Here is a 21,479-nt window from a genome sequence, read left to right on the forward strand (position 1 = left end):
AGCAGAAAAGAACAATTCCTTACAGAGTATTACAGAGAATAATTCCTTAAGACTAGTTCATTGGCTGTTGAAGTTACTGCTTCAAAAAAAAGCCCACTGTTCCTACCTTTCTTCTGTGTTTCCTCAAGTCACTGGGCTGTGGGACCGGAGAGATCAGAGAAGAGAGACCAAGAAAAAACAGTTAAAGCCAGCTACTATTACCCTGAAAATACTGGAGTGCACACCTATTCAGCTGCCATAATTTCTAATTTGTATCGGTTTTCAGATTTATGCCACCCTTCGATGTCACCGTCACGTTCGACGAGAAATTAGTCATTATTGCAAAAAAGGCAATTCTAAATGACAGGGGACTGAGCGTTTTGAAAATTAAATACCCCGCAGAGGCACAATTAATCAGCGGCGTCAATAAAATCAAAGCCTCATTTGTTAAAAAGGCCCTGAGTTATGCAGACATGAACATACTGTGACCAGCTCCACTGTGGCTCTCTCCTGGGGAGGGGGAGGGGGAGGGGGGGCTCACTATTTTTAGTACAAAGGCTTAAAAAAAGAAACCCCATGACAGAGACATCTGGAGTGCTAAAGCTGCCAGTCACTGCGCTGGCTGTAATAGGGGGCGTGCTGTGAGCCCACTGTGCAGTTCACCGAAATGGACAGAAAAATGACATCTCTGTATGCATCACGCTGTGTGGGGAGCAATGCTGTTCTGGACATTTGTATGTCACCGAAAAGCTAACAGTACAAAAATCGGTGCATTTGAAATATGAAGCCGGATTTGTGCAGCGTTTTTTGGGTATTTTTGTTCCAACGGCTCCTGAGGATGGCGTGCACCTCTCCTGCATCTGGTAGCTAGCCGTATAAGGCTATGCAATGCTGTGGCCGTGTCTGAGCACACCGTTTCCCTTTGAAGCTCCCTGAAAGGGGTACGCATGCTCTGCAAATGCACTTTTGATTTCTGCTGCCCTGGAACCCAGAGGAGAGGGCAGGCAAACCTGGCCTATTCGCTACCCAGGGGAAGATTATCTAAGAAACAGCTACGGTTGTGAGACAGATACAAATAACCAAATAAAAAAAAAGCAGTCTGTGTATTCCTACGGCACGCTCATTATATTATCTATCATCCTTTAATAAGTGTTGTGTTGCTTGTGACACAGCCTGATACTGTTTAAATGAGTGTGTACTGTTTGAACATTTCGTGATTGTATTCACTCTGTCCTTTGTATTTGAATATTGAGCTGGTGCAGGGAGGGCCCACAAGGACAGAAGGTGAAAGGCTTAATAGCTGAACCATCCAGAAATTTCCCTGATTCAGTTCAGTGGCTTGGGATATGTTTGCAGGCACAATTAGAACACAGCAAAACAGCTGAAGGTTGTACACATCGAGACTGCACTTTAGATTTCCCATAATGCCAGGTTCTGCTGAGGTAAAAGGTGGAAGGTGTTGGCTAGGATAAGCTCATGGGGATAATACACTCTCAAAGCTTCTGAAATCCCTCAAAATCAAACTTTCTCCACCAGGCATCAAGACCTTACATTGCCTGTGTGAATTTAGTCCAGACAAACTGTCTGCTACATAGGAACTGTGAACTATCACCCAGTGAATTATACATATAAATATTATCCATTCATCAGCTACTTTCCAAAGGAGGTGAGGTGATCCTTCTAAGACAGCTGGTTTTTGTTCCCACCAAAATGCCAATGTCCTAAAGTGCAAAAAGCTGTTTAATGATCTGTACTGTAAATGTGGCATTTATAAAATTCAGCTCTCTGAGGCAATAGAGTCTGAAGTATTTGGGTGTGCTGTAAAAAGGACGATCCAGTACCTATTAAGGGCTTGCAGCCAAATCAGTTCTTTAAGTAACTTTGCTCTCTCTTATGTACTCTCCTACGCTGTTTCTAGATGAGCCTAATTTGCTCACTTGACTGACTGACTGACTTACTGACTGACTGACTTACTGACTAATTGACTGATAGTTTTGACTGATTGACAGGAGAAGTGTCTGGCCACCTGAAACCAACCATCCATCTGTTGAAAGCTGTTCAGAGTCAGAGCAAACGGAAAAAGCCAAACCCACAATCTGTTAAGATCCATTTAAAAATAGAATTGTAGAATATGGAAATGCACGTTTTCAGTAAGACAACCACCTGATGGAATAACAACCAGCATGCCACATTTGGAGAGCAACTTACTCAGAGAGAAAGAAAACGATGTAGAGGATACTTTTTCGCTGCACTAACTCATCCCATCACTATATTTTCTGAGGTCAGGGCTCCTCAGTTCAGCTTTCTCCAGTTCTGGTTCAGCATTTAGTATGTTTCTACATTGCCAGAAGATAATCTGGTCTAACCCAATAAAGTAAGAGATTAATTTCATGAAGAAAGGACATGAAAAGCAGATCCAGTCAGGCCGTCAGGGATTGGACAGAAAACCACAGTGCTCTTCCTTTAACACGTTTCACTAATAAACGTGAGGGGGGCGGGGCCATCTTACCAGCGTCATGACGCCCATGCGCTCCATGTCACGGGCGGGGCTGCGGGGGGTGAGCTTGGGGGTGGAGTGTCCACTGGGAGGGGAGGAGCTGGCCAGGGAGGAGGCGGTGGCTGAGGCAGTGATGGAGGTCCCTGGGTGGTGCGCACGGGCCAGGTTCAGCCCCTCCAGACTCACGCTGGCCACGCGGTTCTCAATCTCCTCCGCCCTCAGCTCCGTTGACTCCTTCTCCTCCTGGATCAGCCTGGGACACAGACCGAGACAACAGAATGAATCTGGCAGCCTACATACAGTACCAGTCAAAGGTTTGGACACACCCGATTAAGATAATCGGAAACATGCATTCAAAGACATTTTGATCTAAAGGCTTGTGATTACATGACGACAGCTGGCTTAAGTTCATAAGCGTCCCAAGTTCCTTCATCTGATCAGCCTGAAATTTCGCAAAATCTGGCAATTGAGATGAGGATCGTTCACTCAACAGGAGCTGTCGGGAGCCTCTGTTCGCGTGCCTGGCAGTTTGATCGGGATTTGCGTGAGAACCGAGCTGAGGGCCCTAAGGGGCACTTCAATTAGAAGCGAAGCACCGAGGTAAAGAGGGTAAAAGCCGGTTCATTACTCATAACCACACAGAGTACCTAACTTCCTAATTAGATGAGAACTCTTACTCCCCGGGCTCAACACCACTGTTAGTTTTCTGGGTCTCAAGTTAGCAAATACCTCCGGCAGAAGACTTGCAAGGGCCTTTTCTACTAATTCCTTTAGCATGCTAATGAACAAGGGCTACTTTGCAAAAGTCTCCATAACAGATTAAAAATTCAGCGTGATGTAACAGATTGTAAGCCCACTTTTCGTGTGTGTGTGTGTGTGTGTGTGTGTGTGTGTGTTTTGTGCACCTGTGTGGAGTGTACACAGGCACTGCAATGCTGTGTGAAGTGGCTGAGTCTGTGTGGGAGCTGGTGGCATTGCATGCTGGGTAGGACACTTCCATCTTATTTCCTGGCCATGGGAAGTGTTCTTGAAAACTAGAAGCACTGCCATATGAGAAGCGCTGGGTCCCTCCTTTCCATCAAAGAGTTAACTGTAAAGTTTGTATGTTGTGGAAAACAGCAGAGACTTGGGTCATTTAGTCTGTCAGTTGGAAATTTTATCAAGGCGTCGTGTCTGAGATGCAGTCTGCAGTGCTGCTGGATAGACTCACGCTCTGCACCAAACATCTTGGCTGAGACACTGAGTCCATGGGCATTAGCTCCTGGAAGCAGAGAGTGTGTGTGTGTGTGTGTGTGTGTGTGGCTCTATGTGTGTGCGTGTGTGTGTGTGTGTGTGTGTGTGTATGTGGCTCTGTGTGTGCGTGGCTGGGTATGTTTCGACTGGGCCAGGCATGCTGCTGCCGACCGATTAGCATCATTAGCTCCATTACATCGCCACGGAAACCCGAGGCACGAGGCCCGAGCGATGTGTCTGCACGCCAGCGGTGGGGGAGAGGAGCGAGATGAAACCCATCGGAAGCTTGACCCTCCTGAGTGAGCCACAGGGGCATGGCACACAGCCTCCACAGCCAGGGCCTTTCAGCTGGCCTCGCCTGAACTCAACCCTCTGCCGTCTTTTGAGAAAAAGAGGTCAGGAGCGCAGAGGAAATACAACAACTGGTGGACTCTTGTAGTCGGAGGTCTGCTCATTAAAACACCCAGCTGACGGCAGGCTTAACACCATTTGGAAGGAACAGTCAAAGGTTTTACATACAGCAAAAACCAGGTAAAACAATGAGTGAAAGTCACAAGACTGACAGCTCCAGACAGAATCCTCTAAATTTACTGAGTTGCACCAGAAGGTCGACATTTGTTCCAATCTACTAAAGAACTGTATATTGAACTAAGTATCTGCACAAATGGAGTCTTCCAACCAGCAGCCACTAAATCAACATATGTACATCAGGAACAGGAACAGGAAACAGGAAATGAGGAGACAGGAAGCAGGAAGCCAGCAAACAGGAAGCCAGGAAACAGGAAAAAGGAAATGAGGAGACAGGAAACAGGAAGTGAGGAGACAGGAAACAGGAAACCAGCAAACAGGAAACAGTTCGGTAGCAACACCAGCTACTGAAACACACAACACACTGTAACACAAGCTACTGTAACACACAACACACTGAAACACAAGCTAGCGAAACACACAACACACTGAAACACAAGCTACCGAAACACACAACACACTGTAACACAAGCAAACAGGAAACAGGAAGTGAGGAGACAGGAAACAGGAAGCCAGCAAACAGGAAACAGGAAGTGAGGAGACAGGAAACAGGAAGCCAGGAAACAGGAAGTGTACATATGTTGTATGTACACTTCCTGTGGCCACTGACCGGATCTCCTTGTTGATGGCGTCCAGCTGCTCCTGTAGCATCATGGCCAGAGTCTGGGCGTCCGAGTGCCCGCCGGGCGACAGCAGGTCCATGGAGCTGAAGATGGTCTCGCGGTCGTCGTCGTCGATGTCCGACATCTCTGTGTCGCTCTCAAAGTGGTGGCTTCCCAGGACGCCGAGCTGCTGCGATCTCCATTCTTGTTCGCCCAGAGACTTGGCCTGGCAGAGGCGGAGAGGGAGAGAGGGAGGGGCTTAGCAGGATAACCACACCCACAACTGCCTTGAGTAAGAGGAATGCAGGTTCGGCCTTAGGCCACACTCAGGAAGGCCGAACCTGGTAACAAGAGCACACCAGATCTTCACTCGATCATTGGCTCCCCATCTTTGTCACTTTCCAGGAAGAGGCAATTGTGACATTCACACAAATCTTTTAAAACTCTACAGACAGTACTTTTCATGCTTTATGGAGATTTCTTCAGAAAATGTAGGGTCTTATATGAATTTGCTGCAACGAGGCAGGAGCTTATTCTTAGCCTATCTTAAAATAGAGACACTGATTTTCACTGATTTGTCGCCAGTAAAAACCGCTTCAATGACAAAGGTAGCATGCCAAAAGTTCTGAATATCTTTGCCTCATCTTCAAAAAAGGATGGATCATTTAATGAATGTTGTAAAGTATATACATACAAAATATCAACTATATACAGTTTGATATCATATAAAACAATAAGAATGCTCTTGTATCTAAATATGTATTGGCAAATTGAGTGCTAAAATTGTTGTACTGTACATGTATCCAGTAATGGATGTCTTCAGCCTGCATTTGGCAGTTTACTCTCACCCCTCTCCAGCTTCATCTTGTTTATTCAGGATAATTGCTGTAGTAAATTCTTCAGTTGGCAGAGGCAAAACCGTGCACCCGGGAGGAAAGTTTGTTTTTAATGCACACTCTTTCATTTTCTGATAACTTACAGCTCTGCATTAGCTCTCTACTGGACCCCAGGGTATCCCGGGACATCGGACAGCAGAGCTAATTACGCCTGAGTTCAGGCACGCTCTCGGGGCCCTCGTACTTGCTGCGGACGTTAGAAGAGTCTAAAGTGTGATGCTCATGCATCACAGATGAGATCTCGCGATAGAATAGTGCAAGAGTTGCAAATGAGTTGTTTCCATGAAAGCACTGTAGGTATACAGGAACATCTCATTCGATGCTCAAATATGAATTAAGTTGACATCATTTATGTGCTTAAAGACGGGATTTCTTATATCTGCTTTAGCAGGGAGATGTATTTATACCAATCCCTATAGAAAGTGTTATGGCTAACCAAATAAGAACAGTGATTACCTCACCAATTCCAAGGTAGCATCCACACACAAAGAGGAGGAGGTACTAATCTGAGTAGTCCTAATCTGTCTACTATGTAATATATTCCCCCATGGCTGTCCATTGGGTTTACACTAAAGGGCATTATAGCAATGCATTAATGTCCTCATTAGCCGCTTAAAGAATACAGCTCCCTTCACGCTACACAGTTGCTCACTGCACTCTTTCCCTCCGCACAGAGTGGCCAATCACAGCGTCGATGAGGAGCGCCCACCTTTGGCTCCTCCCTGCGCAGGCCCATGCGGCCCCTCCTCGGCCGGCGGATGACCTTGGCTGACCTGTAGTGCTCGGACTGCGTCTCGGCCAGCGAGCCCAGGGAGTAGCGGAGATCTGCGGACGTGTCCAGGTGAGACCTGACGGGACAGAGCGAATAACACCGAACGCACAGGTAAGCACAGCACCAACCGCCGGCCAACAAATTCACAGGCATAGAGAAACCCAGGAAATGCAAGTTTGTTAATCTGTCCACAGACTGATCTCACAGGTGGGTATAAGGCTCAGTTATCAAAACATTGGTTCATAGCTACAAACAACTGATATAATAATGAACCAACACAAGCATCTCTAAACAGGTGTGAAAAATGTATACATCGGCAAACTCATTTTACCCGCATTAGTGTCGTTCCCTGTCTCAAAGTGGCATATCTCATATCAGTCTGAGAGCAGGTACAGCATTATACAAAAGACTGAAACAGCATTTCAGTGTGCAGAACGGGACAGGTGCCACTTTGTTTCCTTTTCCATAGAAAGGCAGAGTTCTTTCAGCGGCTTCAGGCAAGTCAGCAATCCTTCTGTTTCCTGTGCTTTACTTCACCAATTCAGCATTACTGTCATTCACACATACTTCAGTATCTCTGTCTGCTTTGAAGGGAGCTGCTGAACCACAGGGTAAAACTGTAATAAGCAGCTCTGTCCTGTACCAAGCTACTATCAAACTGGCTTGAGTGTGGTGTTCTGTAAGGATGGAGACGCCCGGTTAGGAACAAACACAGGTTTGACAGAGGGTTCTGTACCGTGACAAGGTGGGTTCTGTGAGGGACCCGGCCCTCAGTCTGAACTGATCCAGTTCTGATCTCAGCTTCTCGATCTCCTCAGCCAGGTGAGACTGGTTGGAACAGGCAGGGAAAGTGCTTTGGTCAAAACTGCGGTGATGCCTTAAATCCCAGCATGAGTTAACACTTACCCCTGGTGAAAGACTCAATATTTCACATAATACTGAAATTAACTGTATTAGCTGTTGTATTTTATTAAATCTACAATATATCTCATGCAAGACTTAAATAATCATCTCCATATACAATCTCAATGACCTACTTTTTCATGGATAGAGTCTTCAAGCTGTTTCCTAAAGGTTTCAGAGTCTTGAATTAAAACGTTCTGAAAAGGAAGAAATAATTCATTAAACATAAACAAAGACAGCAGTTCTTACAATCCCTGCTTGTTGTCAAAACAAAGATCTAATATTTAATCCCTGAGGCAATTTCATAGATTAAAAGCTGCACTGTGAGACTGTTGGAGCAATAGCAGTTGACAGCCAATAGCAGCTGACATGCAGCGGTGCTTTCTGGCGGGAAACCGTTCCATTGGTGGATCCTCATTCTCACCTTCTCCTCCAGTGCTGCCATCCTCTCTTTGAGATGGAGCTGCAGTCGTTCGTTGGATTCTGTCAGGAGACGATCCACGGTGTCCGATAGACGCTTGTTGTGCTCCTCGTTCATCTTCTCTCTCTGCCGGGCCTACAGAAAACCCGCAAGAACCGCACCACAAAAGCCACAAACCTCAGATGTGATGAACACCCTACCGATAATGAGGTATTCTCCTGGGTTTTCCACGTCATGAGTTTGAATTTTGTGGTGTATGGGGTGTATGAGAAACATTTTCTACAGCAGTTTCTTTTTTCTTTTTTTTCCATTTTGTTCAGCAGTTTTTTTATGGGGCTCCTGTTTTTCTTACTTTAAAAGGGAATCCCACATAAAAATAAATACCTCAAAGTTCCTAAAAAGACAAAGGAAATGGGAAGCTTGTTATTAAAACCCCAAAACATTAGACATTGAATCCAATGATCCTAAAAATACCTGTTTTAACATAAAGTATGCTAAAATATTTTATCAAAAGAAACACCTCTGGCAAATTTAATTTTGCCTGCAATGTTCAGAGTCATTCATAACCAGCCTAATGGTAACAGATGAGGCAAAGCTGTTCCCAGTCCACAGCAGGGCATAAAGACAGGGCATAAACTGAGCCATGCACTGCACCTGGGACGAGCAAGCCATTAACCCTCTCATGCCCAGCAGCCAGCTTGCAGCGCAGAGCGCAGATCAGCTTGAGGATGGTGACATGTGGCGGCCATTACTTGATTGGCACTGCCGTGTGTAAGGCCTCCGGGACACTCACCCTGTGCAGCTCCTGATTCTTTTCCTCCAGCTGGCCCTCCAGTTGCCGCATGCGTTCTTCGATGCTCCCATGACGTTCCTCAGCCTATAGAAAATGGGAGTGGAGTGTGGGGGGGGGGGGGGGGGGGGCAAGAGGGGCAGGGGGTGGGGACCCACTACTTTAGCAGGCATGGACGTAATGTGTGCACTGGCAGGACAAGACAGACAAGCAAAGCTTCTACTTTCTGCAAACTGCTATAAGGAAACTAGTACAAAGTAAAGCACCAGCATTCAGACAGACAGCTGAAAAGACCACTTGTTATCTGTCAGCTGCAAAGACCTGCCTATAATACTGAGAGACAGAGAGCTAGAGGCTATAGCAGTTTAGCCTATGAGCAGTGAAAGACCAGCGAAATGTGACATGCATTGCTTTCCCCATAGTTTCAACGCAAACCTGCCTTCTTTGCACAGAGAAAAGAGGAGAACCAAGCCCTCAGAAGCAGAAACCACACAACAGCTCACTACCATAATTTAGGAAGAGTCTGATGGATTCTAATTAGCAAGAGAAGCTGAAGTCCTGCAGGACTACCTTCCTAAGTATGCAGCTCATGTCCTGTAGTTTAGCTTCCATAACAAACTTATACTCATCAGGGGAGGTAGGGAAGCGCTGGGCACACTAACAAGCCAAAGGGAAAGGGACAAATCCAAGTGTCAGAAATTAGGGTAAAAACACATGCGCGCGCGCACACACACACACACACACACACACACATATACATGCACGCACGCACATATAAACACAAAAACACACAAAACGAAAAAGAAGTCTAACATGGCTGTGAACTTAATGGAACATGAAAAGCTTATTTGCACAAAATTGCAAAAAAACATTTTTGAGACTTTTGAGTTTTGAAACAGTAACAGGACACTGGTTATGAACCAGCATGTGTATATGTGTGTTGCTGCTATTTCAGACGTGACTCCAGCACTGCATTTGCCATTAGCATCCAGTTCAGACTGGATGGCCTAACGAGTTCAGATGGAGGCATTTTTATAATTCCCCTTTATTTGCAAAGAAAAACTTTTAACGATATTTGCATCTGTTGCATCTAACACTAATATCTTTTAAAGTTCACAACAGCCCTTGAGTATTCCACTTCCTATAAAACAGGATAAAATGAAAAAGAAATAAGAACAGAACAGAAAAAAAACAGATACATACAGGAGAAACACAGTGGAAACGCTGGCTCTCTGATCCCCCTTAGCAACTGATCTCTGATCAGTGCTTAACAAGGCAACACTTGATGTCATGCAAAGTGCTGTCTTTCTGAGTACTGATCAGAGATCAGTGTTCATGTGGGGGTTGGCTTAGAATGTGATTGCTGCATTTGGTGTGGCCTCCATTCCCACCCAGCCCTGGGTGATCCTTGGCCAATCAGCAGCTGCAGACCCTATACCAGTGGCCTCTCTGCTCTCTGACTGCAGACCCTATACCACTGGCCTCTCTGACTGCAGACCCTATACCACTGGCCTCTCTGCTCTCTGACTGCAGACCCTATACCACTAGCCTCTCTGACTGCAGACCCTATACCACTAGCCTCTCTGACTGCAGACCCTATACCACTGGCCTCTCTGACTGCAGACCCTATACCACTGGCCTCTCTGCTCTCTGACTGGCTATTCCTGAACACAGATGTTGTACTGGATGCTCATATGGACACTGATGATCTGCTTGCATGCTGTTACATCTATTTAACAAGTCATTTCAGAATCAGAATCAGAATCAGACTTTACTGGCCAAGTATACTTTTACACACGCAAGGAATTTGACTCTATGTGCTGCTAGTAGTTCTTTCATACAACGTCAAGGTGACAACAACAAAGACCAAACAACAGTAGTGATACAACAAACAACAACAGCGCAGGACACACACTTGGAATAAGGATGGAATGAAATTTCAGTGACCTCACTCTGGGGTAACACAAGCTCCTTCTGTCAACCTGTCAATATTTGTGACATCATAAAGCACAAACAGAGCCGACGAGTACCACTGGTCTACAGGAATCTATGGGTTTACAGCACAAAATGACGTCACAATGGGAGGGCAGCCCGTGGGGAAGGGTCCGCTGAGGCGTGCTCGCGGATGTGTGGCGGGTGCGAACACAGCACGTTACCTTGGTGAGGGCGGCGATCCTCTGGGCCAGCTCGGCCTCCACCTCTGGCAGGGTCTCTGCCTTCCTCATGGTCTGCTGGAGCTTCTGCTCGGCCAGCTCCAGCCTCTCCTGCAGCTGCCGGTTCTTCTCCTCCATCTAACAGGACGCGGAGAGATGAATAGGATTACATTTTCCCCCCCGCTCTTCCACATTTTGTTGGCAGCCTGGGTAAATACAATAGACCTTAAAACTATTGCTAACTAACATTAACTATAATTACTCTTGGTGGAAAGCTGCTGTTATACCACATTCCTCCTTGTGAGGCGATTTTGGTCGCAGTACTGACAGCTGAACATTGTGCTCTTGGTGCTCCTGGTTCTGTTCAATTTCATGCATTTCCATTTTCAATGAGTGCTTGGCAACGGTCTCGTACAGGACAGATGCTCAGATCTCCACAGCACCGGTTTATGCAAAGCATCATCCAACACGCTCTGCAGGAGCTTCTTAAGGCCCATCACAGCTCAGCGCAGCTACAGCACCAGGAACAGAGAGGTGTCTACAGGCAGGTCTCAGGTCAGTGCAGCCAGTGGCACACTCTTCCTGTCCTTAAGTTCCCTGTCTTAAAACGGCTGACTTCAGAGCCGCAGGGTGTGGCTGCTATCATGCGGTGATATGGAGACTGACCCGCTGAGCCCCTAAGCCAATCATTGCCAGGGTGTTTATGCGCAGTGGGTGTGCAGGGTAATTTATTTTTGTGTCTGTGTTTCTTCTTTCACGCTGCCGCCTCATTCCGGAATGCTCGCTGCTAGAAGGACGACATCATAAAGAATCACAGGGCGGTTGCCAGGATGCCGTCAAAGGCAGGCAGCGGAAAGTCAGAATTTATTTCTGCGCTCGGGTGAGGCTGACCTGTCCCCACTCCAGCTCAGGGCTGGATACAGTGGCAGTCCGATTTCTGCATGCGTATGGACGCGTGAAAAGCAGACTCCTGCCTGCCAAACATGAAGGCAGCTGCAGGTTTAATCCTGACCCACGGTGACCTTTCCACATGACATCACCAAACAGAACCACCAGACACCAGGCTGGAATCTTTCAAGCGCAAAAACTCCACAGTTTCTCAGCCAGGAGAGATGTTTTACAATGAAGAGGATACTTTTGTAGCATTTCTAGGAAGGGTATGATAAATAACTAACTCAAGATAAAGAAAGGCAATATGTCATGCCCATTTTCTGCCTATTTTACACCCATTGTCTTCACTGTAGGCTCTCTGTCTGCTAGGATGTCTTATTGCAAACTACATAATGATGGCCTTGGAGAAAGTGTCACAGAGATAGACTGATCTGGTATCAGGGTCTCAGATGCAAGGACAAAAAGGCTGACTTCTCAATCAGTGTTTCAGTCACAGGATAAAATAATGGCTGAACTGCAAACAGTGTTTAAGACCCTAGGCAGAGAGGCTTGATATCAGTGCTTCAGACAGTGTCAGAGAGGGGCTGACCTGGGATCAGTGTGTGAGGCGTGGTGTCAGAGAGAGGCTGACCTGGGATTAGTGTGTGAGGCAGAGTGTCAGAGAGGGACTGGTCTGGGATCAGCATTTAGGACACCACAAAAGGCTCACCTGTCTGAGGAAGGCCTCCTTGTTGACGAGCTCGTTCTCCAGCTTGTCGCTGATGTCGTGCAGAGAGGTGGACTCCCGCTGGGCGCTGAGGTAGCGCTTCTCTAGCGTGACGATGCGCTCCTCCATGTCCTCCTTCTGACACATGGCCTACACACACACACACACACACACACACACACACACACACACACACAATCATCAGCCATTGTACACATGCATTCAAACATCAAATGGAAAGCTAATCATTAAGAGAAACATGTTCTGCTCGCCGTCATTAGCCCTCACTGTTCACTGTTCCTCTCATCTGACCACGGCTGATTAATCTCCCGCTCTGACATTTGCAGGGCACACTCAGCGCTGCGCACCCTTTGTGTTCCCGGACGTGTATCACGAGGCGGAGTGTAGCGCGGCTCTGAGACGCGGTCCGGACCGCTGTAATTACAGAGGCCTTGCAGATAAAGATCAGCTCCCTCTCTCTCTCGCAGACTCAGTTTGCCATAATCATTAGCGATCAATAGCAATCTCGGCTCACATTCAGACTGCGGGAAGCACTTTGGGTTTTCGTTGACATTTTTACAAATTGGAGGGTACAGAGAGTACGCCGCGCTAACCGGCCCGTTTCTGAAGAAGCGTGATCTCTGAGCTTCTCTCCAAACGCGTCTGTTCAGCACACCTCGTCGGTGTCTTTCTTGAGTAGGGCGTGCGTTTGAGTATGTGCGCGTGCGTGCGTGCGTGTGTACACGCCCACCTCCTTGATGTCCCTCTGGTACTTGCTGTTCATCTCCTCGGACTTGATCAGGTCCTTGCGGGCGGTGTCCAGCTCCTGCTCCACCTCGGAGACGCGGGAGGACAGCGAGGACATGCGCTCCTTCATCTGGGCCAGCTCGTAGTTCTGCTTCTCCAGCAGCTCCTGCAGCTCCACCACCTGGCTGGCCTCGTCCGCCGACTCCATGGAGCCGTTGGACAGACGCTGCTCGTGGACAGACAGACAGACAGACGGACAGGAACACAGGAGGAGTCAGAGGCGGGCTTCAGACAGACACAAGGCTGAGTATGGAGGGGTACACCACCATCAGTCAATTCTCCACTTCCCATAGTGGTCACCTGGCAAAGTCAACTCAAGCCTGACGTTGTTCACACTTACACCTCCGCTCCATCAGCTCAGGCATGTTCTCCTAAAGTATAGCTTCCCAACATGCAACTCTGGGCCTCTGCGCTGTAAAAAATCACTACTTCCTGTGTTAGCAGGTTCAGTTGTGATGTTGAGCCACTGCACTCCTGGGGCACTACCCTAACACCACATCCCCATCTCAATCCCAGCAGTTCATTAAGATCCAGGAACCATGTACTACTATCATGTTCTGCCAAGATCACTATGCTCTGCAACCACTGGCCATCTTTTGACACAGACTATAGGCCCGCCTCTTCTGACTGCATTTCGATTCCACCTCAGTCCCCACCCCCTAACACCCCTTGTTACTTGTATTACTTGCTGTTTAGTGTAGTATGGTGATGTGTGACTGATGTATGGTAGTGTACTTGCCTTCCCTTGTCTAGTCAGGTTGTACAGGTTAACTTCGGGTAACCCTGCGCTCACACCGGCAGCGACTTTTTGTTGCTGTATGTTGCCAAGTTGCTGTGTCGCTGCCACTTGCAGCCAGGTTGTGGGCGTTGCTAACGTAGTTTTGAGGAAGTGGGCTACAAATGTTTCACAGCGAAAGAATATAAGAGGAGCACATCTGCCCTCTGATTGGCCGTTGCTTGACTGTGTCACTGCTCATTTGCATAAAGTTCTGCATGTCTGCATTTCCGCCATGTCACTCAGTGACCATTGGAAATGAATGACTTCTGGCCGCTTTGTCGCTTGTTGTTGCTGCCGGTGTGAGCGCAGGGTAGGGCTTGAATAGTGCTATGTTCACACTCACTGGTCTGGGAGTGTTGTTAGCCTGGTCTGACACTGTTGCTCATTCAGATTCAATGGATACATTCCTGTTCTCTTGTGCTGGAAGTTGCTCTGGATGAGATCGTCTGCTAAATGAATACAATGTAATGTAACGATCAGTTAAGCACACTTCAGTCACTCCTAAGACACAAGTGTAAGGCCATCCTTTATTATACTGAAGTTGCTAGAACTTGCAAAAGTAATTTTTGTACGGATCATTTTCCAGAGGAGTGTGTTGTGCAGTAAACAGAGTAAACACAGATTGAAATCTCCTGCCACTTAGCCGGGTGAGTCAGCGGGTGTCCTCCAGACGAGGGAGAGAGAGAGAGAGAGAGAGGGGGGGGGGGGGGGAGAGAGAGCAAAAGAGAGAGAGAGAGACAGACGGAGAGGGGGGGGGGGGGGGGGAGGGAGGGAGGGAGAGAGAGAGACGTGTCTCAAGCGGCCTGACGCGTGTGGAGACAGCGGCCTCACCTCCATCCCGCTGCGCCCGCTCAGACGCGCGACACCCCACGGAGGCAGGAGACGGCAAACGCACCGCCGCCAAGTGATTGATTTTAGGCGTCGCGATAATGAGACGCGTTTGTGGCGAGGCGTTCTGGCCCGTGTCAGGTAGGGGTATGGGGGGGGGGGGGGGGGGGTTGGTGGGGTGGTGGCGTTCAGCATGTATAAGAGGGAGGACGAGAGGATTGCAGGACTGGGTTGGGATTACATTTCGCAAATAAACATCTCACTTCTGACCACGTCTGACAGGGAGATAATGGGCTACAGCCTGGAGCATCTCAGCAGCAAACACCAGGTGGGCAGGAATTCATAAAGCGGCAATATCACCCCGCTCTCTCCACAGCGGCATGGAGCCGGCTCGCCGTAAACACCGTCTGAGAAACGCGCAGGGGATTCAAAGCGGCAGCGATGACGGTGCAGCAGTGTTTCGCTTCTGTTTTTACAGGCGCAAGTAAAATCATTTCATGTGAAACACATAAACAGCTGCATTAAACAGGTGATTTCTTTTTTCCTCCACGAGCAAGACATCAGTTCCCTCTTTACAGTCCCAGTCAGAAGTTTGGACACACCTGATTAAGATAAGGTGGAAAAATGCATTCAAAGACTTCTTGATTAAAAGACTTACGCTTAAATGCTTGAAACGCTTGTTTCTTTGACAAATATAAATAGCGAAGTTGACGCCTATGTATGAATTTCTTTCCAAAAAAAAATTAAACTATTTTTTGGCTGGTTTGAAGAATCTAAAATATGAGATAGTTTTGATTTGTTTCACAATTTTTGGTCACTGCAGAAATCCCTTTGTGTTATTTCATAGTTTTGATGTCTTTACTACTATTTTAAAATGTGGAAAGAAGAAAAGAAACTATGAATCGGTGTGTCCAAACTTTTGACTGGTACTGTATATGAGACTTCATATGAGATACAGCTACTATCAACAAGTATTCCGTTTGCGTCTACACGCAGGCAGGAATCTGAGGCTGGCGATACTGTTGTGCAGGGAAATTTCCCATAATCTCTGGGCCCTGTGGCGTCCCGTGTGCACCCCGGTGTGACAGCGACACGCCCGCCCTCCCCAGCGGGCGTGGCGCCGAGCGGCAGGGCCAGATGCCCATCTGCAGTCATCCATCTGCGCCGAAGGGCCTAATTGGGCCTCTCTCCACCCTGCCTCTGATCAATGATTCATCGAGCCAAGGAACAGGACGCACTAAATCAGGCCCCCGACTCCACTCAATCTGGGGATTTTAATACACTCAGAACCGCAACAGGCCTCGCTCTCTCTCCCTCTCCCGCTCCCTCTCTCACTCTCTCTCCCTCTCTCACCATCTCTCTCTCTTCATGGCTCGGCCCTCTCTCTCTGTCTCTCTCTCTCTCTCCCTCTCTCCCTCCGCTGCTCCTGGACTCTCTCCAACTTCCTGCATTCCTTTCATCTTGTTTAATACAAGCAGTCTGAATTACCCAGAACTTTAACAAGTCCCTGCGCCCTGAAAGAAAACCTCAACATCCATGTTCCGCAGTCTAATATAGCACACAGGGGGATGTAGCTTTTCAGGTATTCCTGAAGTGGAAGGCCTGTCTGGTACTCCAGGGGGGGGGGGGGGGGAGCCGCAGTGCGCTCATGGGTAGCTTTGATTGGCCCGATTCATACATCATGTCTCTTCGGGGAGTGATTCCATTGGCTGGAGAGAAATCACATCGTCTGGTCTGAGGTGTTGTGCTATTGGAGGATGTGCTGCACTGCGAACAACCAGCAAGGGTGTCTGAAAATCCTGCACTCAATAATTCTTTTGAAATTAGCACGATGGCACAGTGTCAAAGCCAGCGAGGCACACTCGGCTTTGTGCAGTACAACCTCCATGAAAAGTTATTACTGTAGGGACAAGGCCGTGGGTAAGCTTTACTGCTTAATATGTGTGAAATATGCTTATTGGCATTAGACTGACGTAAAATGGGATCTTTTGTGAGCGCATACCAGAGTGACTGTGGTTTTAAGACATTTTATTGTCGCTATACACCAGGGACATAGACAAGTCAGTAAATTGGCCATATTATCGCTGTGAACTAGGCAGTGAAGATGGCTATAGGCCTCCATGGTGCTGTTTGTGGTGGGCTTGATAATTAAGAAAGCTACAGGTTTGTAGAGCAAAGTGAGGGCAGCGTTTCTGTTTCCTGATGAAACTCAAAAGGCAGCAGCTGTTATCTCTGAGCATCCCTGACACATATTGAATCCAAAGCTCGGCTCCGCACCATTCAGCATGAGGACACTAACACATGTTGAATCCCGGCCTTCCATTGGTCAGGCTGCTGAACCGCATTACTGCGCACTCACTTCAGTCAGGCTGCTGAACCGCATTACTGCGCACTCACTTCAATCAGGCTGCTGTGCTCTGCCACATCCTCAAGAAGAGCAGACGCGTGTCATAGTGTCACCTACAATACACAGCAAGGGCCCGCTGCTACTGTAGAAAGCACTCCACGACCAAAGCACTCCACTACCACTTCCACTTTTCTGAGATACCATAGAAAGCACTGGAGGAGAGGAGCCATGTGTATGAGTGTTTTTCAGGCCTGAGGACAGAGAATTTCATCTGCAGAAAAGAGCCTCTTTTTTAAATGAGGGGGCCATATAGCCCACTGCACTGATGGCTGCGCAGTGTCTGCGTTAGGACAGACTTTGCATTATTGTCATTTCAGCTGCGCAGTATCTGCATTCAGACAGCCCTTGCAGTGATGTCATTCCAGCTGCGCAGTGTCTGCGTTAGGACAGACTCTGCAGTAATGTCATTCCAGCTGCGCAGCGTCTGCGTTAGGACAGCCCTTGCAGTGATGTCATTCCAGCTGCGCAGTGTCTGCGTTAGGACAGCCCTTGCAGTGATGTCATTCCAGCTGCGCAGTGTCTGCGTTAGGACAGACTCTGCAGTGATGTCATTCCAGCTGCGCAGTGTCTGCGTTAGGACAGACTCTGCAGTGATGTCATTCCAGCTGCACAGTGTCTGCATTAGGACAGGCCCTGCAGTGATGTCATTTCAGCTGCGCAGTGCTGAGGTCATTTCAGTATGTCAATGCAGCATGAGCTACCATCACTCTTCCTTCTGTCTGATCCTGCTCACATAAATAACATTTGCAGAAAACTTGTCTACCCGTGTGCCCATATAGGTACAGAACGTGATTCCCAACTGCACTTTTGAGACAGTTTAATTAATCTGTGGAGTCTGTCACCCGGTCATGGCAATCAGCAGCATCCCTCTGCTCAGATATGCAGATGAAGGTCCACAGCAGGGGAAGGCCTTCATTATGGAGACATTATCATACACTTGAGTGGGCTCACCAGCGCTGCACTGTACATATAGTTAACCTTCCTGACATTGCTGTTCAGAGAGGCATTTCTCATGAAAGGATGTAAATTGTGAATACACAGAATGAGAACACAGCTGTGAGTGACATTGTTGTTGGGCATAGAATCAAAGTCTGTAGAGAGGAGCAGGAGGTGGATTTAGGTGCAAACTTGGGGGGTGCAGAATCGGGGTGCGGACTGGGGGTGCAGAATCGGGGTGTGGACTCGGGGTGCGGACTCGGGGTGCAGACTCGGGGTGTGGACTCGGGGTGCGGACTCGGGGTGCGGACTCGGGGTGTGGATTTGGGGTGCGGATTCAGGGTGCGGCTGCCCACCTTGCCATGGACCTTCTGCCCGGCATCCGTGCCCTCCAGAAGCTCCTCGGCCGCCTCGCCCGACGCCACCTTCCTCTGGATGTGTGCATTCTGCTCCCGTAAGGCTACAATCTGGGGGAGCGGGAGACACACACACACGCACATCACACTGGGACTTTGTGTTATTTCACATTTTTGATGTCTTTACTGTTATTGTTATTCTAAAATGTGGATGAAAGTAAAAATAAAGAAAACCCCTTTTACGAGTGCGTGTGTCTACACGCAGGCGGGAACCTGACGCTGGCGATACTGTTGTGCAGGGAAATTTCCCATAATCCCCGGGCCCTGTGCTGTCCCATGTGCACCCTGGTGTGACAGCGAAATAAAAGCGTAGGAAAAACCGCCACGTGCAACAGAGCACGGTCGCAGGATGCTCAGACCCCCGCACATACACACACAGGGGCACAGACGTGCAGCAAAAACACTGACCTGAAATGACAATGAGAGGTGACCCGCAGTTAGCTTACAAAATGAATCAGGAGCCCACTGTGAGTATGGCTTTCATGTTAAAAAGAACAAACACAGCTGATTAAGTTTGTGTTCATTTTAAGGGTCAGAGAGCTAGAGAGAGTTTCCATTGTATATATCATCGTCTGATGTATATGAACATAAATTATTATTATGTCTGCCATCAGTATATGTCATCTCTATGTCAGTCATATGTGGCAGGGTTGGTTATGTATCCGTGGGATTCAGATAACAACAGAAATTACAGTTCACTTAAAAATACATTACAGGTGCTTTCAACGGGAGGAGCTGTTTGGTAGAAACAGCCATAATTACCTACTTCAAGCACACAGCTATTCTTAGAACTCAACCCCACAACCCTGTGTGCACTGATTTTTTGCTTCAGCACGTAATTATTCATGTATTAAAAACACACCAGCTGTCTAGATTAAACATTTATTGTACTGTGCAACAAATGCTGAAGTAATAATATACTGGCTTGGGAATATAGTACTTGACTTTAAACAAGGTTACTATGCAAAAAGGAAAATATATACACACACAATATACTGAAAAAAAATTATATATATATATATATATATATATATTATATTTATCTTTGTTAAGCATACCGTACATAATGCTTTCAGTAACGTGGTGTTATCATTTTATGAAGGAGATATAAGCAAATGCTGTGTGTTGTGGTGACTGGTATTGTGATACATCCATTGTGATATTCTTTTGTTTTCAGAATTATTATTGATTGGCTGTGGTTGACAATTACATTTTTTGGTTCAAACTTTAAACTCATCTGATTACTCCTCCATAATATGGTAGATTGAGATTTGCTTTAATTTGGTCATTATCATTTGCTATCAGAAATCATTTCCCTTAACAAAGTTGCAAGTAAGGCTCCTTAGCATACATTTGAATGTATTATGATCATCTGTAGTTTATCACTATCAACGATTGACAATCCATAAATTGCTTTGATATAATTCAAACACCAAACACAGAATATCTGTAAATTAGAGAGCGTGAGCTTTGAAAAGCAAAATGAAAGAAAATTCATTTTCTTTTATGTATTTTGTGTCAACTCCTCAAAGGAGAAGATTTCAGACATTGACACAGGCCTTTTCAAGATGTAGCTACTGAACCTTGCTACTTATGTATCTTCAACCTTGTGTAAGCATCTATGATCACTCTCCTAAAAACGTATTCATAATCTGAATAATCATATCCTGGAAATAACAACTTTTCTTTTGGGGGGGCATTCCATATCCCCTCAGCACCACACAAAACACCATTAACAACTGCCAATCAGCAAGTCACTCTGATAAAGCTGGTGTTGTTATGGAGTCCCGCAGTCTGCTCAGGGTTATTACTATTGCAGCTGTATAACAGCATGTACACTGGAAATGCCAGTGTCTGTCTATAAGGGGGGGGGGCAACCTTCCCATCCCATCAGATTGCCTTTCCTTATTGGACTTTTGTCACTGTCTGCGACAGCCTTTCCTGTAGTGCTGCAGATTAAAAGCATGCTGGGAGATATTACAGACCGAGGGCATCTGTCTGCCTTTTTTTCCCCAGAAACACCCTCTTTGTTCTGACATCTTTCCGCCCCTACTCCTGCTCCTCAGAACGACACTGATCAATCTTTGACTCGGGCCTGATTGCTCTGCCTGGGTCTCTGTCAGAGCTGCAGTTTAATGTCTGCACACCCCCCCCCCCCCCATCCCCACCCCACCCCCTTCCTTTTCCACTGTGTGTCCTTTGATCAGTCCCATCCTGGCGTTCACATTATTCACATAACTGCGAAGGTGGCAGGCCAGATTTAACGCAGGTAGGCCAGCTCTCAGGCAGCGTGGAAGCCGAGAAAAGAAACAATCATTAAAAAGGGTTTCTTTCTCCTCCTTAGCAGGCGAAGAAGCCCTCGCTAAATGAAAGTACTAATTTGTCTCAGTTGGAGCACTTGCCTAAAGGGCGTTTCATCCAGTACAGGAGCATCTGCTCCTCCAGTGTGTGGCTGATGAGCGGGGTTATATCGCTGAGCTAATGGCCTCTTATGAAACACTCTGCTTTCAGCCCTAACGTCAGGTCTGGGGTTCCCACTAACGACCACCAACTTCGCAAAAACTTTGCAGCAAGTCAGCAACACAACTATCACATCATACGGTGCGTTACATAAAATCATAAACTGCAGTGAATTCACTCAAAATCAATCCTCCATCATCATCATCATCATCATCATCCTCAATCCGCTACAGTGTAGTATGTGTTATTCAAAACACACAGTTGATGGGTGTCTCATTTAGTGTGCCATGTATGTCTACACAAATGCGACTGGATTCAATTAATTTTCTCCTCAACTCTTACACACAACACATTCCTTGAATGTGAAAGGCCAAACGATTAGAGCATGCCCAGAGTCTGGTAAACAGTATTGTGTTATGTTGAGGATTTCAATTAGACATGACCTTGGACACTAAAAATCATCACAAAAGCGTGTC

General features: G+C 47.0%; 1 protein-coding gene across 3 annotated transcripts in view; it reads right to left on the reverse strand.

Moving 5' to 3' along the window:
* Nucleotides 1-21,479, reverse strand: part of ppfia2 (PTPRF interacting protein alpha 2) — an 89,806-nt gene that overhangs the window by 17,248 nt on the left and 51,079 nt on the right. For all 3 annotated transcript variants that reach the window (XR_005004624.1, XR_005004623.1, XM_036519868.1), the window contains exons 5-16: nucleotides 18,484-18,594; nucleotides 13,123-13,344; nucleotides 12,375-12,521; nucleotides 10,778-10,912; nucleotides 8,625-8,708; nucleotides 7,835-7,966; nucleotides 7,545-7,607; nucleotides 7,244-7,335; nucleotides 6,445-6,583; nucleotides 4,848-5,065; nucleotides 2,489-2,729; nucleotides 107-136 (exon numbers count right to left, since the gene is read on the reverse strand). Coding sequence is in view for 1 of the 3 variants with exons in the window: in XM_036519868.1 (XP_036375761.1) it covers nucleotides 107-136; nucleotides 2,489-2,729; nucleotides 4,848-5,065; nucleotides 6,445-6,583; nucleotides 7,244-7,335; nucleotides 7,545-7,607; nucleotides 7,835-7,966; nucleotides 8,625-8,708; nucleotides 10,778-10,912; nucleotides 12,375-12,521; nucleotides 13,123-13,344; nucleotides 18,484-18,594 (1,614 nt within the window). In the remaining 2 variants the exon portion in view is untranslated. The remainder of the gene's footprint in view (nucleotides 1-106; nucleotides 137-2,488; nucleotides 2,730-4,847; nucleotides 5,066-6,444; nucleotides 6,584-7,243; nucleotides 7,336-7,544; nucleotides 7,608-7,834; nucleotides 7,967-8,624; nucleotides 8,709-10,777; nucleotides 10,913-12,374; nucleotides 12,522-13,122; nucleotides 13,345-18,483; nucleotides 18,595-21,479) is intronic.

This window comes from Megalops cyprinoides, chromosome 25 (assembly GCF_013368585.1).
Source record: "Megalops cyprinoides isolate fMegCyp1 chromosome 25, fMegCyp1.pri, whole genome shotgun sequence".
Lineage (NCBI taxonomy): Eukaryota > Metazoa > Chordata > Actinopteri > Elopiformes > Megalopidae > Megalops > Megalops cyprinoides.